Source organism: Euprymna scolopes, chromosome 38, assembly GCF_053919585.1.
Source record: "Euprymna scolopes isolate OS-2025 chromosome 38, ASM5391958v1, whole genome shotgun sequence".
Classification (NCBI taxonomy): domain Eukaryota; kingdom Metazoa; phylum Mollusca; class Cephalopoda; order Sepiida; family Sepiolidae; genus Euprymna; species Euprymna scolopes.
In genome coordinates, this window is record NC_136519.1 from 9,100,757 (window position 1) to 9,123,984 (window position 23,228).

A 23,228-nucleotide genomic window follows, 5' to 3' on the forward strand; every position below is an offset into this window, starting at 1 on the left:
TAAAAACGTGTATTGATGTTCGTTTTAATTCGGTAATGTACGGACAGATGCGTGTATCTACGGATTGTTATTTCGACAATCGGAAGGTCACCTAGCTTTAACGTAACCTCGTCTTATCCAATGTTACTTTTTTTTTAGTTGAAGGTGTTAGACTATACAAAACCAAAAAAACTACTCATGATGGTTTATGTACTTTGAAGTTTATTCTAAGTTGCTTGGCATTCATTTTGTGTGTGTGTGGTGTGTGTGTGTGTGTGTGTGAGGCGGAGTAAAATAATTAAAAAAAAAAAAAAATTTGAATGCAATTTTTTTTTTTAATAGAAATAGTTCCAAACAAGGCATGAAGCCACTTGATGTAAGGAGCTAAAAAAAAAACGGTACTACTTCAAGGTCAAAAACTTGCCAACAATACATGTTAAATGAAATAGATTATGACCCAGAAAACAGCAATTCTTCCTCTTTTGTCAGAACCATCGTCCATGGAATGTGAGAACTAAAGGACACGATAAGGAAAACGATAAGGAAAGTGAGAATTACGAGGTCCACTTTCTTTTTACGTCAGAATTTTAGGTTTTTAACATTCAATCACGATACTTGTATACGAGTACTTGAACACAAGTTGCTAGTTACCTATAGCTGTAGTAAGGGGGTGTACACATTTCCCGTTGTGTAGGGCACAGATCATAATGCCCAGTGTACCAGACCCTCAAAAGCAATAAAAATAAATAGAACATGATGCCAACAAAAGGAAGAGAATACGGGTATGCATTAAAGATAAATGTTTTTATTTGATTAGAAATCTTTAACATAAAGAGCAGTTGTCTGTGTGTATGTTCAACTAAAAGTCAAAAACTACAAAACAAGCATCCACAAAGTTGGTATATTCTTGATCGGCATTGCCCTGAATAATATCAAAAAAATATTTTTAATTCATTCTTTGACCTTAAACTGGTGCAGAGGGGCAAGTAACTCTGATTTTTTTTTTTCAAGGAATTAATTCCCTTACACCAACTCATTCCTCGAGTTGTATGCATGTTTCCACAGAGATAACTGAGCTGGGCGGAGAAGAAAGAGAGAGTGAGGAAGGAGGGCGTTGAGGGAGAGGTTGAAGTTTTAATAGAAATATATTACACTTTTACCCTAGGAAAAAGCTTGTAGAGTGGTTGGTGTTATGAGACGCCCTTTTTTTTTTTTTACATGGTGGTCACCACTTATCAAGGCCCAGAAGCCACTTGGGGATAAGGGTTATTGTGTGTACAGTAATCAATGGGATAGTATCATAGTAATCATTAGTATTGGAGATTTGATAAAGTATCTTACTTAAGGGGGTGGGTCATCAGGAATTTGTTTATGTTGGACTTGAAGACATCCAAGTTGTAGTCAGGTGGGAAACAGGCAAACGGAAGAGAGTTCTACAGGTATGCACTTCTAAGAAAGAAGCTTTGTTCATGGAATCTACATTTTGATTTAGGCGCAGATAAAGAATGGGGAAAATTATTGACAGTGGTTTCAGCTAGACAGGTGCTTATCGTGAAAGATTGGCGAGGGGGGTACCAGAGATTGGAGCTCAGACGAGCACTTGCCATGGAAGTAATGATAAAACAAAGACAGGCTTGCAACGTCTCTTTTGTGGGAAATTTGTGTGAGACTAACCGTAGCCCTCGGCGCAAGAGGGTCCGTGTGTGCCTGGCGTGTGGGGTGGTGGCTGATCCTGTGATCGGGGCAGCGGAAGAAAGAGTTTCAAGATGGCGCCTGCCTGCTTTTATTAGAGACGGAATCTCGCAGGATCGCGCGAGATCTCGCGGGGATGCAAATTAGCTAGGCCATCTTGAGTAATAAAAATCGGTCCATTGGAGGTGCGAGGCAGTCGGGTTCTGACGTTCGTGGCGATCAGTACAGTGACCGTTGGGTTCCGTTTCTATTCGTGCAGTCAGCTGAGCTTTGTTAGTTGCCTTCGCGCCGTGGCTGTCATTGTTTGTTGGTTTGCTGTGTGTTGCCGTGGTTCTTCAGTGAAACGCTTCGTCGCCCACGACGATTCTCACCGTCTCCTACACAAGATACTCTTACAAGCTATTTCGGCCTCCCCACTCCGAACTTGGTTTTCTTTTCTTCAATGGCGGATAGGTTCGATCTAAAGTTGATACCGGAATTCGATGGATCCGACCCGGTACTCAGCTGGGTTGAGAAGGTCGAGTTACATTGTCAGTTGTCCGGCGTGAAAAATGTCGAGCGCGTGATTCCTCTGCGGCTGACCGGCGGGGCCTTCGCTGTATATCAGCAACTCAGCGCTGAGGAGAAGTGTGACTACTCGAGTATCAAGGCGGCGTTGTACAGGGCGTTCGCCACTGACCCCGCCACTGCATGGGAGCAGTTTGAGACGAGGTCTATACGCTTGGGCGAAACTGTGGACGTGTATCTCGCCGAACTTAAGAAGCTGACGGTGTTGTTCGGCGGTCTTCCCGAGAGGGCCCTAGCCTACAAATTCCTGTCAGGACTCCCCGCTGGAGCAAAGCAGCTCCTGCGAGCAACCTCTACCATGTCCTCACTACCGCTGAGTGACCTAGTGGACAGAGCCAGGACAATAATGAAAGATGACTCGACGGTGCAGGAACCGGTAGTCGCCGTCGCACAGGCCCCACCAAGTGGCGAAGGACCGTCTCAGGGACCCAGCCCGCAAGGTGATGTCACCTGCTACAGATGCAACGGGCGGGGCCACATGGCAAGAAATTGTAGAAGGCGGTCGACGGCTGTTCGCTGCTACCGCTGTAACAAGACTGGGCACATGGCCCGAGACTGTGCGGGAAACGGGGACGGGGACAAGGTGCCAGTGCCGACCTCTTCCCCGAACAGAAAATAAACAAGGCGCTCCCTGTCATTCAGGTCCAAGTTAATGACACGTTATGTTCAGCCCTCCTTGATTCCGGTTGCTCCCGCACCATAGTGTGTGCGGACTTCTGTCGGGCGTGGAAAAAGAAGAACGTCAGGATAACTACCATCACTGGAAAAATACGAATGTGTTGCGGCGTGGGTGTGGTACACATTCGCACAAGAACTGGGAACTCGGCCAACGTCGAAGCGCTGGTGACACGCGAAAAGCCGCTGAGTTTCGACCTGTTGCTAGGCTACGATGCCATCAAAGCCCTGGGCGGCGTGTGCATAACGCGCGCTGGCGTTGTAGAGTTTCAGGATAGGCCCCCGGTGTGCGCAGCACTAAGAGTCGACCAGCCGGACTTCAGTGCGGAATTCGACGACCAACAGAAGGCGTGGACCGCCACTTGGAGGTGGTCAGAAGACAAGGAACCAGCCAAACTACAAAACAAAGTGGCAGAGTACCGTATGCCCGACCAGATAAGGCCTGCATACGAAAGCGAGCTCCGTGAATGGATTAAGAACGGTTGGCTGATTCCATACCCCTACGACAAACTTGGACCCCCCAAGGGCCTGATACCGCTGATGGCAGTTGCCCAACCTAACAAGTCAAAGGTGAGGCCGGTAATGGACTACCGTGAGTTGAATGCGCACGTTGATGCGTTCACAGCGGACGCTGACGTCTGTGCCAGCAAGCTGCGAGAGTGGCGCCGGCAGGGGTCCAATGTGTCCCTACTGGACTTGAGAAAAGCATACTTGCAGGTCCGGATCGGCGAGGCGATGTGGCCTTTCCAGACAGTGATGTTTTACGGGAAGAGATACTGTCTTACGCGACTCGGATTTGGGCTAAACGTAGCACCCCAGATAATGAAGGCTATCGTCAATGCCGTGTTGTCACAAGAAGAATGGATCAGAAAGGGAACATCGGCGTATATTGACGATATATACGTGAACGAAGATATCGTGTCCTCTTCGCGCGTAAGATCCAAACTTGCCGAGTTTGGTCTAAACTGCAAGGACTCTGAGCGGCTTGAGGATGGTGCCCGCGTATTGGGCTTGAGCGTTCAAGAGGAGCGAGGGATCCTGAAGTGGAGGCGTGGAACCGCAGTTCCCGACGTACCCGACGTTTACACAAGACGTGCCGTGTTCTCCCTGTGCGGGAAACTTGTGGGGCACCTTCCAGTATGCGGATGGGTTTGTGCAGCGACAGGCGGCATAAAAAGGAGGGCAAATGCGGTCAGCAAAGGCTGGGACGATGAGATAACCGACGAACTATTGGTTCGAATGTTAAAGGAGACCGTCGCTAGTGTGAAAAAGAATGACCCCGCCACAGGGGACTGGTGCGTGCAGGGAGACGAACTGAGCGTGTGGGTGGACGCAAGTTCTCTAGCGATCGGTGTAGTTTTGGAGAAAGATGGGGCCGTAGTTGAGGATGCCTGCTGGCTGCGACCGGCGAATGATGCTGCCCATATCAACCTGGCAGAACTCGACGCTGTAATAAAGGGCATTAACCTGGCACTTCAATGGGAAGTGAAGAAACTGTGTGTGCACACTGACTCACTTTGCGTGCACCACTGGGTGTCGGACACACTCACGAGCAAGGCCAGGGCAGGCACCAAGGCAGCCAGCGAAATGCTGATAAGATGGAGGCTCGAGACTGTGAAAAAACTGGTGACGGAGTACAACCTGTCCGTAGACGTAGTGCTCGTCACCTCGGACTACAACCTCGCCGACAAGCTCACTCGGGTACCACGGAGATGGTATGAGGCTATGAAGAAAGAAGCTAAGCTATTGCCTCTGTGTGCTGCCTCCGTCGAGGAGGACGAAATCAGGAAGATACATCACGACAGTGGGCACCCCGGAGTGCAACGGACCTACTACTTTGTGAAGTTGGCTAGACCATCAATACCAAAAAGCGCAGTAAGAGCAGTGGTCAGGGAGTGCCAAACGTGCCAGTCCATCGACCCCGCCCCAGCCAGATGGCGGAAAGGACAGCTGGGAGTGGACGCGACTTGGAGTCGGTTGGGTATGGATATAACCCACTACGGCAGCCAACACTTCCTCACGCTGATAGACTGCGGGCCAACGAGGTTCGCGATTTGGCGCCAATTGGCAAGGCAGGATTCCACCAGTGTCATCCATGAATTGGAATCCATATTCTACGAAAGGGGGCCGCCTGAGGAGATCCTCACGGATAACGACACGGCGTTCTGCAGCAGGGAATTTAGGCATTTTATGGACAACTGGGGGATCCGCCTTCGACACCAATGCGCGTATGTGCCGAGCGGCAACGGCATAGCGGAGCGATGCCACTGAACCGTGAAGAGGATCGTGACCAGGAAGAAGTGTACGATCGCGGAGGCGGTTTACAGATACAACACAACGCCTAAGGACACCGTGACTGGCGGCAGTGCGCCCGCTGATGCGATTCATCACTACCACGTGCGCGTCAAGGACGTTGAAGTGTGTCTACCCGACCAACGAGAACCCCAGGGGACGTACCAAGTGGGAGACACCGTCTGGGTGAAGCCACCCGGCGGCCGGTGCACCAGCAGCTTTTTGAGGGGGCGGGTCACCGGCGTCATCAGTGAACAGGCCATACTAGTCGATGATACTCCGCGCCACGTAAGGGATGTCCGGCCCGCTCTAAGCGCTGACCAATCGGCAAGCAGTGGAAGGAGCGAGTCATCCGACGATGAGCGATGGATCCAACCTGTGCCCCATGGACCTGATGACTCAACTGCGAGCTCTAATGCTGATGCTGATGCTTCCGATGCCACTTCTGAGAGCTCCGATGAGGAAGTCCCGGCAATACCCCTCCGCAGGAGTGCTCGAATCAAACGGCCACGTCCGCCGTGTCACGTATGTGATCTGGAGACCAGGGGGGAGTGTGAGACTAACCGTAGCCCTCGGCGCAAGAGGGTCCGTGTGTGCCTGGCGTGTGGGGTGGTGGCTGATCCTGTGATCGGGGCAGCGGAAGAAAGAGTTTCAAGATGGCGCCTGCCTGCTTTTATTAGAGACGGAATCTCGCAGGATCGCGCGAGATCTCGCGGGGATGCAAATTAGCTAGGCCATCTTGAGTAATAAAAATCGGTCCATTGGAGGTGCGAGGCAGTCGGGTTCTGACGTTCGTGGCGATCAGTACAGTGACCGTTGGGTTCCGTTTCTATTCGTGCAGTCAGCTGAGCTTTGTTAGTTGCCTTCGCGCCGTGGCTGTCATTGTTTGTTGGTTTGCTGTGTGTTGCCGTGGTTCTTCAGTGAAACGCTTCGTCGCCCACGACGATTCTCACCATCTCCTACACAAGATACTCTTACAATTTGTTTCATATAAAAATACTAACATGTTCTCTACAATGAAATCAACTCTTTTTAACAGTTTATTTAATACAAGAATACAAGAATGTAAGGCAAGTTGGTTCGGCAGGCAGGCTTTACGTGAAATCAACCCTTCTTGGTATTTAACATTGAATGACAATACTTATATGTTATTTAACTGTTTCTTTAACACAGGAACACAATAGGGGTGCACCGATTAATCGGTGGGTAATCGGTAATCAACCTTATCGGCCACTTTGCCAATTAATTGGTAATCGGTCAATTTGCTGACAAGTAATTACTTTTTCTTTCCCATTAAATCTTAAATATTTCATCAATGCTAAGTGACTCATCGGATAGCTTTGACATATTAACACAGATACTGACAATTTAACTTGACATTTGTTAAATGTCTGAGTGCTATAATGACTTTTTGTCCTTTTTTGATTTATTAACTAAAATTACAAAATACAAAGTACAATTTCCGATTCTTAAATGAATATAATTAAACAACTAGATAATAAAAAAAAATTACAAACAAACTACAAAGTACAATTTCCGATTCTTAAGTAAATAACTATAAGTTGAAGTTCTGCTTCTATTGGAGCATGCTGCGGTGGTTACCTCTGCCCTGCACCTACTGCTGTTCTACTTCCTCTTCTATTCTTGCTGCCTGCCTCCTCTGCTGACACAATCTCATCGGTATTTAAAGTTGAATATTAAGGTTATCTCTGCTCTGCACCTGCTGCTCCTCTTACTTCATGATTAAATATTCTTAAGTTGTTAAGTTGTAATATAGAAACATTAGAGTTTCTACATTCTCAGGACACAACCTGTTCCCCGTATGTCAATACGCGTTACTACCTGTACTAAAGAGCCTCTCAGTTTCCACGGATGAAGGTGGTGCGATTAAATATTTTGACATTAGTTTACTCAGCAGTGGTAAGGTTTCCTGTGTCTTCTTCCACCACTGAAATTGGTCATCACATCTTGCAAGTAATGGTAAAGCTACGTAATGATCAACTTCTTTTCTGCATTTATGAATAAGGGATTTACCATTTGGAGTTTAGATTGTGCTTCTTGTATTTCTGTTGTACTTACAGTTGAAGTTTCCAGGTTTATCTCAGCCTCTATCTACTCGGATTTTTTTTTTGTTACTGTAGGCCTATTTAAAGCTAATTCATCAAACAGGCTTGAAAGAGATACAGTTTTATGTTCACTTTAATCTTCTTGGCACTCAGCAGAGCTTGAAGAAGTTTATCCTGATTCTGCTTCATTATCATCAGTAGAAAGTAGATATAGAATCTAGTTCTTAATAGTGTTTTCCATAGAAATACCTGACTTGGCATGTCGTCGAGACGCTGAGCGGCTGGCTTTTCTGAGTCAAACATTGATGCCTGAATCTGCGTCAAACTCTACCGTCAATAGCACTTTTCTGACCTCATCCTTAGTTATTCAGTTGAGGGTCCTTGTAAGTCAAAGGGCAATACACAGTTCCTCAAAGAGAGCCGATCTGCGCTGACAAAGCTTCCAAGGTGCACAGAGGACTAATAAGGGGGTCGAGCGGTTAGGGGTGTCGGAAGCAAAGATCCGCTCCTAGTGCAGTTGGGCACCAGGTTTGAGTTATCTCAACAACTGTCAGTTGTTCTTGGCTTGGCAGTTGGCCTGGAATGGATTGCCCCTCAATGCTATACTACACATTTTTGGATTCGTGGATTCGCCTAGGTGTCTCTGTTGCAGGATCCAGCAGAAGAAATGTGGGAACATGCTTTATTTCAAATGCAGTAAACTCTGGTGGTACTGAGGGTATGTCAATGAGGTGATGGCTCATATTGATCCCAAGTATCCTCGCCCACTGAATGTATCCTACGTCATCCACAATGTCGGATCAACATGAGACAGGGAGAAACTGATGGTGTTTCTTAGAGTTGTTGAAGACTCGAACCTAGCGCCCAACTCCACTGGAAGCGGATCTTGAACTTCAATTGGGTGGTTTTGATCCTGATCAGCAAAGGTTTCAACATTACATTCTGTGGCTTTCGAAAGATGGATAGCAGAGGAGTCAAATTTGAGTATCTGTTCTCTGTTTCAGCATGGCGCATATGATTCATGGTCCTATTGGACCCTAGACCTCCTAATGTAAGCCTTTTAGTTTCTTAGTGTATACCCCCCTCTTCCCAATTGGAAACCTTCAAAATATCTACTCCCCAATTATTCTTTTCACCTCGACTTTCATCAAATTGCATTCATCTTACTTACCAACTTCCCCATCCATTCTTTCTTTTTTCCCCTCTCATCTAGACTTTACCCAATTAGAGATTGGCCTGCTTCTTTTCAGTTCAATAATATGACATAAATGTGGGGGTACCTCAGGGGTCTCTCCTTGGACCTTTATTATTCCTAATATTCATAAAATTGTCTCTGAGATGGGTATATTTGCGGATGACACCATACTCTATAACAGGCACGAGGGGGGAAACAAATGCATACATATCTAAGGAAACGGCAGAAACACTAGAGCAAGACTTCCAATCTGTAGTGGAATGGGGAAAAAATGGATGGTTACATTCAATGTTGCCAAGACTAAGCTTTTTTCCTTCAATAATTACAAGAAACCTTCTCTACCACCAATAGCAATGGCCAAAAACACATTACCTGAAAGTACTTCCTTTAAATTCCTCAGGCCAACATTCACAGGGAACATGTATTGGAATAGATACATTGAGAGCATTTCCAAGGCTGCTGCAAAGAAGGTGGGCTCTTTCTACTGTGCTAGAAAGCTACTTATGCCGGAAAGTATCTTGTATCTCTATAAGGCCACCATTTGCCCATATATGGAGTACTGTTGTCACATTTGGGCTGGTGCATCTGCTACTAGTCTCTCACTCCTGGACAGAGTTCAAAAGAGAGTCGCCAACCTGATAGGTCTTGAACTGTAATATAAGCTTCAGCTTCTGTCCAATCGACAAAATGTTGCATCCCTCTGCCTGTTCTACAAGTATTTTAATGGTGAATGCTTTGACGAACTACAAGCACTTGTACCTTGTTGATGTAAATGCCCCCAACAAACCTGATAAGCAGCTAAATCCCACCCCTACACAGTAGAATTCCCTAAGTATAAGAAAGCCTTCTAATCCAATAGTTTCTTCCCCAGAACTGCTAGACTTTGGAATTCAATTCCGGGACTCTGCTTCCCTAACTGTACTGACGTGCAGAAGTACAATTGTAATGTGAACAGATATCTTGCTGCTCATCTCCCCTTATAATATCCCTGCAAGTTATGTCCCCGATAGTGGCCCCTACTTCAAAGTGGCACTGTGCCTTGTTTGGGATGAAAATTGAATTAAAAACAAAAACAAAAAAACCCACAAAAGATTAAAAATTAAGTGATTTTGAGCTATGAACGTTTAATTTTGCAGGAGCAATGTTTTATTCAGCTTACTCTGCCAAGATCAACTGTTTTGTTTTCAATTTTTATTCCTTGGCAGCAATTTTGGCCGCCTAAAAACTAAATCTAAAGTGTGCTATAGGTCCCAATATTCTATATATCAAATTTCAACTCTGTAGACCAAATAGTCAGAGATGAGTTTGGTAGAGAATTTTCGCACACACATTGACAAGGTCACTTATATGTGTGTGTGTGTGTGTGTGTGTGTGTGTGTGTGTGTGTGTGTGCTGGAACGTTTTCATCTTAAATTCTATTCAATTATGCAGAATGTAGAAACTATACATAAAATAGAATGCAGCGTAATAGTGAAATAAAACCACTCATCTAATAAGAAACCATAAAACTAAAAAAAAAAAAAAATGAATAAAGATTTAATTAACTCTCGCTTTTTTTTCAAGGGAATATGCAAATTAGCTAACCTTCATGTAGTCGCTCGCATATTCATGACTGAGTATAATAAAAAGTTCATTTTTTTTTTTAATAGAAGAGGTAGGCTTTTTTTTTATCAATGTCAGAGCGAGAAAAAAAACCCAACTTTATCGATATGCGGATATTTTGATAGGTTATAGTGATTTCTGACAGTTCTTTTAGCCTCCCAAACTTGATTTTTGGTGCTGAAAATTTTAAATCATCGCACTCTTATTTATATTTTCCTTATGTATTTGAATAGGTAAAAAAAAAAAAAAAAAAACACCATAAAAATAACTCTGTGCTTCTTCTCGCCTCCACAGTGTTGGAAAAGCAAGAGTGATCTCCCTTGATTCACTTGTCAACTTGAATCTTTAATCCGTCAACATGGCGGCGAGTGGCATACTGTCAACGTGTCTTTATTTTTTTATCATCTTTTCCGGCGATGTTGTCGCCTGGGATTCCGATCATATGGAATTGTTCGATCTTGTGGAAGAAATTGGCGGTAACTTCTATGAAATCCTGGGTGTAGACGAGGTATGTTACTTGGAATTGTCTTAAATCTTGTATAAGAAACACGAGAGTTCTTTGACACTCTTATAAGTTTTGAAAAAGAAATGTTTTTACTTAAGAAATAATTAAAAAGAAACAAATCTTTCGCACCATTTTTCGTTTTCATTTTTCTTTAAGTTAAAAATAAACCTGGAACGTTTTCTTAAAAGATATTTCTCTTTTTGTTTAAATACGCGGAACTTTTACAAATCAGGACACATATTGCCATGAATTGTTTTCAATTGCGATTATTCACGGAACAGACCGGAAATAAAAGCGTTGTCGTCGAACATTAAATTAGTATCGGCATTTAATGAAACAACTTTGATACTTATGCAGAATACGAACCATGCTATTGGGGGTGGGGTGAGACTTTTAAGTTCTATTCAATTTTTACGCTATATTTTATTGTTAGGTGAAAGTACAGAATATTTACAAACACCATCTTCTTGCATATGAGTTTCTAAATAATAATTGGACATTTATTATAAACGCCAAACCGGAAAAAGTGTCTGTCTGTACTAATAAATGCCATAAGTGTTATTTCAGCATAGTCTGTATTTCGAATAAATACCACAATTTTTTACTCTCTAACGTAAGGTTAGGTCAGTTACCTAACGTCCGCCTTTTTATGAATGGGGTTAATAATACCTTAATAATTTTCTTCGTACATGTACAGAATTTGAACCGAACTTTTTTTGTTTTTTTTTGGGGGGGGTGCACTAGGGGACCAGGACCACCCGAAGAAGTTGATTACGAGGAGGTTGAAATAAACACCCTAACCTCCTCCTGTTAAGAACGGCTTTACAGATTGGACAAACAACTAATGCATTGGATTGCAGTGCAGTTGCAGTCAGTGAGTGCACATTGATCACCTTCGGTGCCCCCCTCCAGTGCACTCTCACCATTTAATTTTATTTTTAACACTAAATTAACCCTAAGTATTAAATTTAGTTCACCAAAAGTCGATTTGTTTCAATTCTGTAGAAGCACCGTTGTTGGCGGACGTTTAGGAAATTGCCCCCACCTCTAAATTCAAGAATTTACACTTTTTTGGTACTCATGCAGTCATGCACTTATTGATCCGTGCTGAAATAATAACGTTATTATTTAAAAAGCCATTCTTAACATGGGGAGGGGAGGCTGTTTGTACCTAATAATCTGTACTTTAACCTTACAATTGAATAATAATAAAAAAAAACTTTAATTAAACTTGGAAATCCGATTTAAAAAAATAGCGCGAATCAATCAGTGCATTAGGAGTATCAGAAGGCGCCATTGAAAACTTGAATAAACATCTGATTATATTAGACTGTCTCTGTTTCGAAGCTTATAATTAATATGAAAATGTAATTTCAAACCGTAATTTTTTTTTCAATAAAATGAGGAAAGACTAAATTTTAAAATAATGAAGGTTCAATCGAAAAAATACAATATTTTTCTTTTCATCGGTTTTCTTTAAAAATAAAAAAAATTTCACAAAATTCAAATTTTAACGGATACCAAAATCTATTAAATATATATAAATGCCAAAAAATCACTTACCTGTAAAAAAACAAAAACAAAAAAAAACTAAGCAATGGCTGCTTCAATTCTCCATTTATAAGAATCGTCCATATTTATATTTTATATTCCACGTATTTTTTAAATAAAAGGATTTTTTTAAAGCAAGGGTCCCAGATAATCGCATTTTCGCAACTCATTTTGCGCCATTAGCTTAAAGCGGTGCTGCTGCTAATTTGCAACATCAAATATGGATTTGTCAAAGGGACATAATTAATGTCTTTTTTTTTCTTTTTTTTTTTATTGCGTGCTGTTAACCAAAATTAATATTTTGGGACCTCCGTTGTCAAAAAACAGCACACATTCATTTATAAGTTTTTGCCGTTAAACAAAAAATCCAGTCAACCCATTTCTTATTTCTCTTAATGAAATACATTGGATTATTATATTTTCTTTTTACTTTGTCGAGTGAATTTTTTTTTAAATATCTAAAAAAAAAAAAAAAAAAAGAAAACATTGAATGAAATAGAAAAATTGTCGTCAGCATCCAGTATTTACTTGACATAAGCATAACATGAGCTTTCATTTAAAAAAAAAAAATCAACGTGGTTAAAAAAAAAAAGGTTTGTACACTTTGGACTTTACAGGTAAATTTCCAAAAAACATCTTTTTTTTGTTTGTTTTAAATTAGAATATTTTATTTATTGATCTTTTATCTTCAATTTATGATACATAAAACTTTGGTGAGTAAATTATTTAAATTTTAATAGACATTTCAAAATGGGGAGGGGGTGAATTTAAAAGAAAAAACGTTTGTCTAAAATATTATATGCAGTTTATTGGAAAGAGCATAAAATTTCACATTGACCCTAAAAATATCGTAAAAATTTAACCAATAAAAAAATTTTGGATAGATTTTTAAAGTTTAAAAATTGAAAAAAATTTCACTCGTAAAATTCAATTGATTTCATACGTAAAAAAAATGGCTGGTTAAACATGCATCGGCACTTTGTAAACACTGTTTTTTAAAAAATAAAAAATATTTCTATTATTTATTTATTTATTTATTTTTTTTTTTTTAAACAACTTTAATAGTTTATTTTGGAAGTATATTCCATACAGAAAATAAACAACCCACTTTAAAAAGAGAAATTACAAGTTTTTTTTATATTTTATTCAGTTTTCTGTTAAGGGTGTCAAATTCCCAAAAAAATTTGATGCACCTAGTGCATTAGCACCTTTTTTTTTTCATGTTAATCTCGTTAAATTATTGTACGGACCCGTTATGGAATAAAGTTCTCATTGAAATTTTTGGCAGACCTGAACGAAAATCCTGCCTTCCCTCATAATTTTACCAATATTTTGTAGTTGGTATTTTGTCTTTTTTTTTTTTTTCCCGACCCAATCTAGCATAGTATAAACACCCCCAACCTCTTCACATTAAGAACGGTGGCTGACGTGTAAGAGTGCGAGCCCTCTATCGAAATACGCATTGGCTCCGAATGTACACATTCGACTTAGAGAGCAATTATTATTTTTACAAGGAAAGAATTTATGTGTAGCCTAATTTTCTTATTTAACGGTAACATAAGTGCATAAGCACCGAATTTTTTTTTGTTTTTTTGCTTTGCTTTCATTTTGTTTGTTTTTTAAATCCCCCCCCCCCAAAAAAAAAACAAACAAAAAATAACAGCAAAAGAATACAAAAACAAGAAGAAAAGAATCTGCAAAACTCAAGCCAACTTGAAATTTTTATTTTTTATTTTTAAATAAAAAATAACACAGGTATCGTAAAACTTGAAAATATTATTTAAAAATAGAGCTGATCAATAAGTACATTACTCTAGCACCAAAAAATCATAACCTAATAATTTGAAAGGTTCAAGCCAAAATACAAGATATCCATAAAAAAAAAACCCAAAAAACAATCCGAAAAAGCCAGAATAAATAAGAAAAACTAGGCGCTCCCTAAATTGAACTGCATACACCATTTTGCTAGAGGGGTAGCATTCGTGTACGTCCGCCAGAACGGCTTTCGTTTCAAATAAACACCCCAACTTTGAAAACTGCATACTAAAACATACGATAAAAATTATGGAGAGGGGGGAGATTTTCGTTCAGGTCCGCCAAATTTTTTTTTAATAAGAGCTTACTTCCATAACAGGTACCTACAATATATATGTATATATTTTTTTTTTTTTTCAATATTTTAATTTTTTAATGTCTTGATTAACCTAAACAAGTACCATATATAAAAAAAAAAAAAAAAGTTTTTAGTTATCAGTAAAATATTTACCGATCACGTGAGAAAGTCGCTATTTTTCTTGATGATGGCCACAAAGTGGGTGTTCAATTTAATAAAACGTTATAATTGAAAAATAACTTCTAATGATAAAAGTTATTGAAAATTTTATTTTTATTTTTTCAATCTGAAAGTTGTCTGTAATTGATGAGATTAACCGGAAAAAAGTTTTGAAAATTGTAAAATTTAGAGGTGGTGGGGAAATCTCGTAGACATCCCACCCCCCTCGTTTTTTTAAGAATTTGGGTGCAGATTTAGAATTACACTTATTAAAAAACTTAAAGAGAAAAATCTGTATGTACTCGTCACGGAACGAATATGTTACGTTCCAAAAGTCATATAAATTCATAAAGTTTTTTTCTTTTTTTTTTATTTGCAATTAAGTATCTTTGGGAGGTATTTTTCGAGAAATAGATAAATCTCGTTAATCGAAGTGAGTTATCTGCTCTGGAATATTAGTGCATCTTAAAAAAAAATATGGCGCTTACTGCCTGTCCCATCCGGCTCTTATAAAATTTGATTTTCTAAAATAAATAAAAGAATTACTCAATCAATTTTTTTTTTTTTTTAATTACATTTTCACCCCAAACAAGCCACTTTGATGTAGGGGGCTACTATCAGGGATCTAAGTTCCAGGGGTACTATGTAGGGAGTTTAGCAGCAAGATGTCTGTTCACATTACACTTGAACTTCTGCATGCCAGTACAGTTGGGGAAGCAGGAAACCGGAAGAGAATTCCAAAGTTTAGCAGCTCTGGGGAAGAAGCTATTAGAGTAGAAGGTTTTCTTACATCTAGGGATCTCGACTGTGTAGGGGTGAGACTTCGGAGTATTTTCGTCGAGGGGGTACAAGTGCTTGTAGTTCGTCAAAGTATTCACCATTAAAATACTTGTAAAACAGGCAGAGGGATGCAACATTTTGTCGATGGGACAGGGGCTGAAGCTTAGATGACAGTTCGGGACGTATTAGGTTGGCGACTCTTTTGTACCCTGTCAAGGAGCAAGAGACTAGTAGCAAATGCCAGCCTAAATGTGACAACAGTACTCCATACATGGGCGAATGGTGGCTTTGTAGAGGTATAGGATACTTTTAGGCGTAAGTAACTTTCTAGCACTGTAGAGAGAGCCCATCTTTGCAGCAGCCTTGGCAATGATCTCAATGTATCTATTCCAACTCCTGTTTCCTGTAAACGTTAAGCCAAGGAGCTTGAATGAATTTATGTGAATTTTCAAATGTGATATCTTCATTTCGTGACGAGTATGTACATCATAAAATTTTTTTGTATTTTTGTTTTACAAAATAAGTGGACGATGTTGACAATTGTAGGTCCTATGGTGAACCGTAAACATGGCTACCAAAATATCATGTGACTTTTGTAAGATGCGACCTCAGAAAAAATAAAACAAAATACGTTTTAATAGTTTTTACGTCTTTGGAAATATTCTTTATTGAATACGTCTTTATAAGTTGCAGGCAAATGGGAAGTTCATCCTGTTTTCCTGTTCAAAAAATAGTGTAACATTGTCGTTAGAAAAAAAAAAAAAAATTCGGGTCAGCATTTTTTCTTTTTTTACAAAAGTTTTTATTACTGTTCCTCTCCCGTCTCAACATCACTTAAATCTCTCGTCATGGTCCATCTCTCCCGGGTGTACACTTTTCTTCTCCGACCTCACACCAGCCATAGCCAACCATTTTACTTTACAAGTCCATTTTCTTCGATGCGAACTTTTTTTTTTTTCTCCTGACCACGTGGTGTATTTTTTTCCCCTTTTCTTATTGCGTACAATTCCTAATCTGTATATACATGTTTTTTTTTTTGTTTTTTTTTCAGCTACTGCTGCTACTAATCTCTTTGCGAGCCAGCTATCCTCTGCTGCTGCTGATACTTTCCCACGCGCTCATATGCAGTATGTTACAATAGATAAAAACAAAAACAAAAAAATACAAAAAACGTACTTCGAAATCTGTCACCTGTGTAGGCCATCACATAAGAAAATCAGAAAATTTTTTTTTTGCCGTTGCAAATTTATAATTCTATTTCATTTTCTTTTTCTTTACAAAAGAGTCACCACCTATCAAGACCCGAAGGCCACTCGAGGATAAGAGTTAATGAGTGTACGGTAGTCAATCGTTAGTAGTGGCAATTTGGTAAAATGAATTATTTAAGGGGACAGCTCATCAAGAACTTGTTCATGTTGGACTTGAAGACGACCTTTGTTCATTGAATTTTCATTTAGGTTCAGGCACAGATAAAGAGTTACTTAATTACTCTTAATCTGAAAAATTGAACAAAATTTATATCTGTATGTAAATGTAAAACTGATTAATTTCATTGAAATATGTTGATTTACGGATTTAAAATAAGTAAATGAATGTTAATTTACAGAAAATATTTACAAGAATAATTAATACTAAAAGTAAAATATATGTTGAAATTAATAGAAATCCACTTTTTAGAAGCACAGTGAAAATGAAATTCAAAACATGACTGTTAAAAGATCAGATTCGTGCTTTTTATTTTTTTAAATAAATATTTATTTATTTAAAATTTCTAATTTTCGACTTGTATATCAAAGCCCTTATTAGGGAGGTTTAGACAGTACTTTTTTTTTCTTACTAACCATGATAGTGATTGGCGGTAGTCTTTAGTTCAGTTGAAGATGGATTGTATTGTTCAGTTGAGTGTTTGAGTTCAGTCATGTGCATATGTGTAGGCTGTATGAGATCAAAAATAGTCACCACCTTCAAATTCATGAGTGCAGTCTCATTTTTGGTGCCAATTAGTGCCCTGAGTAAGATCCCAAAAGAATTTTTTGAAAAAAAGTCAATTTTTGGTGGTTAGTACCCCAAAAAACTGGCAAAACTTGGAATTTCGGAGTAAAATGAGGAAATATTGCTGATTTCTATAGATAAATGATATTCTGTGGGTTTAGAATTAATCCATTCTCTTTTCTCGTATTAAAATTGTGTTCATGCGATTTTCTGGTATCTGGTGGCAACATCATATCCAATGTATCTGTTTGGGTAGCCAGGTCATCCACTGAGACACTGACAAGACCTGAACGATTAATTGATGAGTCCTGAGTGACATCACAGTCGTCATCTAGTGACATTGGCAAATCATTCTCCAAATCCCTTTCTTGCTCAACCATCAGCTCCATCAACCATAATTTTTCCTCGTCTTACTGTCTTTCTACACTAAAATGACATTCTCTCATTTCTTTGATCATAGTAAAAAAAAACCAACTTTTTCCATATCCATATCATTACCAATGTCAAGAATACTTCTTATGAGTAAATCTTCTTTCAAACGAATAGTGAAGGTGTTTTCCCTCCATTCCTTGAGTGCCTGTTCTGACTTGACTATGAGTGGTTGTCCTTTCTTTCTGGATGTCATTCTATTAAGATTAGCGATGACAGGGTTGAAATAGTGATGAGACATTTTTTCGATGCGATCAATCACAGCGTTTCTACTCGTTTCAAAGCCGCGCTTAAACGCAAGTTTCTACATATTGATCTGTGCATCGGAATTACTTTTGGTCGTGTTTGTAATGTTGGCACTGTTTACCTTGCGGCACACTGAAAATATCGTGATAGCTGCAAGCTGCATCGTAGTATGTTGACGACCTATCACCAAGTACGGATGACATCGTCTTCCATGTCTTTTTTTTTTTTTTTTTGTGGTGTTGTTTTTGTTGTAATCTGTATCTGTTATTAACAGTAAAAAAGCACTGAATAAGAAGGATAAACATTAAGTCTATATGTCTGTTAAAATTCTGTTGATGCAGGGCTTTTCATATAAAATGTACCCCCTATGCAGCCTTATTAATGAAACTGAATACTGCTCAAAATGATTTTGCAGTGTCTTCCTTGGAATCATAAGAGTTGCAATGAAACTAAAAATTGGGTGATTATTGCAATAACGTGTACAAATTTTATTTTTTTTCCCATCCCCCCCATTTTTTTTTTTTTTGTTTTTTTTTTCCTATGGGTTTTCAATGCTACAAAAGTCATTTAAAAATAATTCTAAGGGTGAGTGCATGCAAAGGAGAGGATTTACAAAATTTTGTTTCTTTGACGATTTTAGCCAAAAATGCTATTTTTTGGGGGTTGCTAACTGCCTAAAATAGCTATTTAAAAAAAAAATCTTTTTTATTAATGTTCCTTATCCCAAAATACATCCAAAATGAGACTGCACTCCTGGATTTGCAGGTAGGTCCTCATACAGCCTACCTCTAATATGTATTAACATTAAGAGAACTCCACTGTTAAGAAGAACAGTGAAAATGAAATTCAAAATATAATGATTAAACGATCAGACTCGTGCTTTTGTAAATTAATTTTAAATATTTATTTATTTTAAAAATATATAGTTTTAAATATAATAAATTAAATTAATGGGGGGGAAAAATGAATGTTTATTTCAAATAAAATAGTAAGCATGTTTTACAATGGACAGCAGAACAAATATATATATATATATATATATATATAATAAATAAATGTTACCAAAGGCAAGGTAAGTTACTCTCCTAACTACTTGGATAAGTTTTTTTTTTTGTTTTAACTTATTTTAAAGTGTTTTTAAATTTGAAATAGTGTTCAGCACTTAAATCAAAATGGAAACCAAGATAGCAACATAACTCAAAAAAAACAAAAATATGGTGCTTCTTCAGATGGTAGCAATTAAAAGTAAAAAAGATACGGGAAAGTTTGTATAATGTATGTTCTAGTTATGGAATGAGGATAAAATATTCTAAAAATCATGTAATTTGATTAAGTAGTTTATTTTTTATTCAATAAAATTCAATTTTACTCCGTGTCAATGGAGAGGGGGGACAAAAGTAGTGACCATAATAAAATCAAGGGCAGATAACTGACTTTAATGTCAGAAAAACAGCCGGAACTTAAGATTTAAAACCAATCAATAATTTATTAGCTTAATGTGTATTTTTATTTATATTTTTTCAGAAAGTAAAATTTTCAAATTATGGAAACATCTTTTAGAAGGGTGATTTTATAAAAGTTAAAAATAAAATTTGAAGAATATTATAATGGTATCGGCTTTCACTTATCAGTAAATAGAAATTTGTTTTTCATGAAAAAAAAAAAGACTTGATCAATTTTTGGAGTATATCATCTTCATTCCGTGACAAGTAGGTACACGATAAGTTTTTTCTTCATTTTTGTTTATCGCCGTAAGTGCCAATGTGAATAAGCACCAAAAATACTGATAGAAATTCATCTAATAAATGTCACAGTAAATTTCTGTCGTGATTCTCAAAATTCTGAAGATGAGAGCATCATGTTGCCATGTTTGCTTTTGTTTTAACTTAAGCGCTAAGCACTACTTGCATTTCAAACTTGATAAATGCTTTAAAATAAATTCAAACACCAAAAACTTATCCAGGTAGGTAGAAGAGTAACACTTCTCGTGTTTCAAACTTGATAAATGCTTTAAAAATAAAATACCAAAAAATTTATCCAGCTAGGTAGAAGAGTAACTTATCTTGCCTTTGGTAACATTTATTTTGTCATGCATTTGTTTTTTGACAACATTTTTCATTTTTTGTGAAAATAACGATCAAGATGAATCCAACGAATAGAAATAATCAATCCTCATTTCAAAAACTCAGAAACATAAAGAGTTGGAGTCGCACTGATTTTTAATCTTTAAAAAAATCAACAGGCTGAATTCTGGTAAGAATTTTTGGGATTGAAGGAGTAGGAGTTCGGCATTTGGATTGTAACCACCCTGATTTCTGTCTTAAAAAATTTTCCAATTTTGTCTTTGGAATCTTCCAAGTAAAGAATTTTATTAAAATGAATTTGATTTTTCTTGTCAAATTTCTGTACTCAAGATTAATAATTAATGAATCTTTCTTTTCTTTTTCGTAGGGTGCCACATCACAGGAAATCCGTCGTGCCTATCGAAAACTTTCATTGCAGCTTCATCCAGACAAAAACAAAGCTCCAGATGCAGAGAAGAAGTTCCTAGAGGTGAGAGTATATACGTAGTGACTTGTTTTGTATAATAGTTGGTGTTTGCTAATGGTCCAGGACCTGTGGAACAAATTCAATTTGATCCTTAGCCGGTAAAAATAGCTGCTAAGGGGTAAAAATTTAAAAAATTGGAATTTGTAAACTTAAAGTACTCTTCTATTCATGGGCTAATATACATTTACACCTTTTATTTTATTTTTATTTTTTTTATGGGGGGGGGGTCACTAATTAACAAGGCCCAAAGGCTACTTGAGGATAAGGGCTAATGAGCGTATGGTGGTCACTGGAATAACAGCATATTAATAGTAGTGGAAATCTGGTAGAAATGGATTATCTGGGTGGTATGGATCAACGAGAACTTGTTTATATTGGATTTGTAGTGAGCTGAAAAGCAGGCCAGCAGAACGGTCCCACGGGCAGGTAGTTCTAGGAAAGAAGCTTTATTCATGGAATTCGTGTTTAGATTTAGGCACAGATAGAGAGTGAGGGAAATTGTTGATTGTAGTTGTAGCTAGACAAGTGTTTTTGTGAAACTTTAGTAAGGGGAGGGCATAGATTGAAGCTCAGATGAGCACTTGCCATGAAAATAACAATAGAGCAGGGATAGGCTTGCAATGTCTCTTCTATGGGAAAGAGGTTGTAGGAAAAAATAAAAAGGGCATCACCTACTAGGTTTCGAAGCCAATTTTGAACTTTGTCAAGACAGGATAAGGTGCTCCGAGCAGCTCCCACCCAGAAATGGCAGCAGTACTCTATTTTAGGACATATCAGGCTCTTATACAGGTAGAGGATTGCGTCAGGAGTGAGATAAAATGACGTGACCATTTTTTCAACGAACTTGGCAACAAATTTGATGCAAGTCTTCCTTTTCAGGTCAGGTTAAAAGGTCAAACCCAGAAGTTTGTCAAAACAGGGAGCCTCTTTTAGACTAGAGCCATTTATATAAATTGGGGCCACGTGGCGATCAGTTTTTGTGGTGATAAGTTTAGTTTTGGATGCGTTAAAATTAACCAGCCGCTTTTTACCCCATTGCATCACATGCTCAAGGTCAGAGGAGAGAGACTCAGAGATTTTGGTCGTTGTTGACCTTCGAAGTGTTGCCATAAATCATAGTGTCATCTGACACAAATGAACTTAGAATGCGATTTGGTAGATCATTGATGAAGATGAGGAAGAGAGTTTGGCCCAGGATGGATACTTGATGCATGCCAGCATTGACACTTTGAGGTTCAGACCATTGACAACTACTTATAAAAATCTATCAGAGAAAAGATTTGATGGTTGAGAAGACATTTCCAGAAGCTGGAAATCTTGTGAAGTAGAACTTTGTGGCAAATCCCATCAAAAGCCTTTGATATGTGAAGAGTTATTGCTCAAGAGAAGAAACCACTGTCGATAGATTCACTGATGCTATGTGAAATTAGTCAGTATATCAGCTGTAGATCTTGCAGGACAGAAAGCTTATTGCATTTAGTTTGTTTTTGCTGAGGTAGTTTACGCTTTCTCTATTTAACATGAATTCAAGCAACTTGCTCATGACACACAGAAGACTAATTGGTTTGTACTGAGATGCAGAGGACTAATCTCCCTAATTTTTAAATATTGGTCAAACTAATAAGGTTTTTCCAAGGTGTTGGGAAGCATTTTTCTTTAATAGATCGCTTGAACAGCTTTGCAAGAATGAGTGCTTGTTTTGGTTACAGCTTTTCGAGTACTATGACTGGAATATTGTGAGGACCAGTTGCTTTACTGGCATCAACATTCTTGATAAGTGTGGCAATATTTCGGATGGGTATGTGGATATAACTCAGAATAATTTTAATCTTGGCAGGGAAGAGACCCTGATCGCATAGGGTTTAGTTTGCTGCAAAGTTCTTGGCAAAGAGTTTAGCTTTGTCAGATGCTGACGAAATCATCTCTTACCCGTTAATGATGGTCGGGATAGAAGACCTGCATCTATTTAGGACCTTGTTCGTTATTCGACAAAATTCATGGGAACCAAGCCTCTGTTCTTCTACTTTGGACTTGATGAACTGAGCAGACGACACTCTGGCATTTTCTATAATAAGTACTTTAATGGTGAATGCTCTGACAAACTACAAGCATTTGTATCCCCTCGACGTAAATACCCCCGACAAACCAGACAAGCAGCAAAATCCCACCCCTACAGTAGAGATCTCTAGATGTAAGAAAACCTTCTAATTCAATAGTTTCTTCTCCAGAACTGCTGGACTTTGGAACTCCCTTCTGGAATTCTGCTTTCTGAACTGTACTGACATGCAGAAGTTCAAGTGTAATGTGAACAGACATTTTGCTGCTCATCTCCCTACAACTTATGTCCTCGATAGTACCCCCCTACTTCAAAGTGGTGCTGTGCCTTGATTGGGGTAAAAATGGAATTACAAAAAAACATTGTTTTGCAATGATTGTTAGTAGTTCTTTAGTTTTAAAACGTCTTTTACGTTTGAAGTAATTGAAGAAGTTTCTGTGTGCAATGACAGCAGCAAATTTAGGAATGTGCCAAAGATGACTGTTTGGTTTCTTTTGGAATTTTTTTGAGGGTATGTAGCGTAGTATACTGATAGTTAACCAATCAGTCAGGTACTGTATCAGACACATTCTTATATATTGGGTACAATATCATAATCAATAGAACATTGGTTCTATAATAATAGTAAATATGAAATCTGGATTAATTATAATATCATATTTAAGCATATTTTACGACCAGGCAATGCCAGGCAGCCTGCTAATATACTAATTGTATCATTGTTGTTTCAGAGATGTAAATTCATTCAAACTTTAGCATTTATCAAAAAGTGATCAATG

The 23,228-nt window shown here is 38.6% G+C and overlaps 1 protein-coding gene across 2 annotated transcripts in view; it reads left to right on the forward strand.

Moving 5' to 3' along the window:
• The first annotated feature begins 10,363 nt into the window (after positions 1-10,363).
• Positions 10,364-23,228, forward strand: part of LOC145263067 (dnaJ homolog subfamily C member 1-like) — a 73,490-nt gene continuing 60,625 nt past the window's right edge. For both annotated transcript variants that reach the window (XM_080119924.1, XM_080119925.1), the window contains exons 1-2: positions 10,364-10,576; positions 20,295-20,396. In XM_080119924.1, coding sequence (XP_079976050.1) covers positions 10,427-10,576; positions 20,295-20,396 — 252 coding nt within the window. In that variant the 5' untranslated portion in view covers positions 10,364-10,426. The remainder of the gene's footprint in view (positions 10,577-20,294; positions 20,397-23,228) is intronic.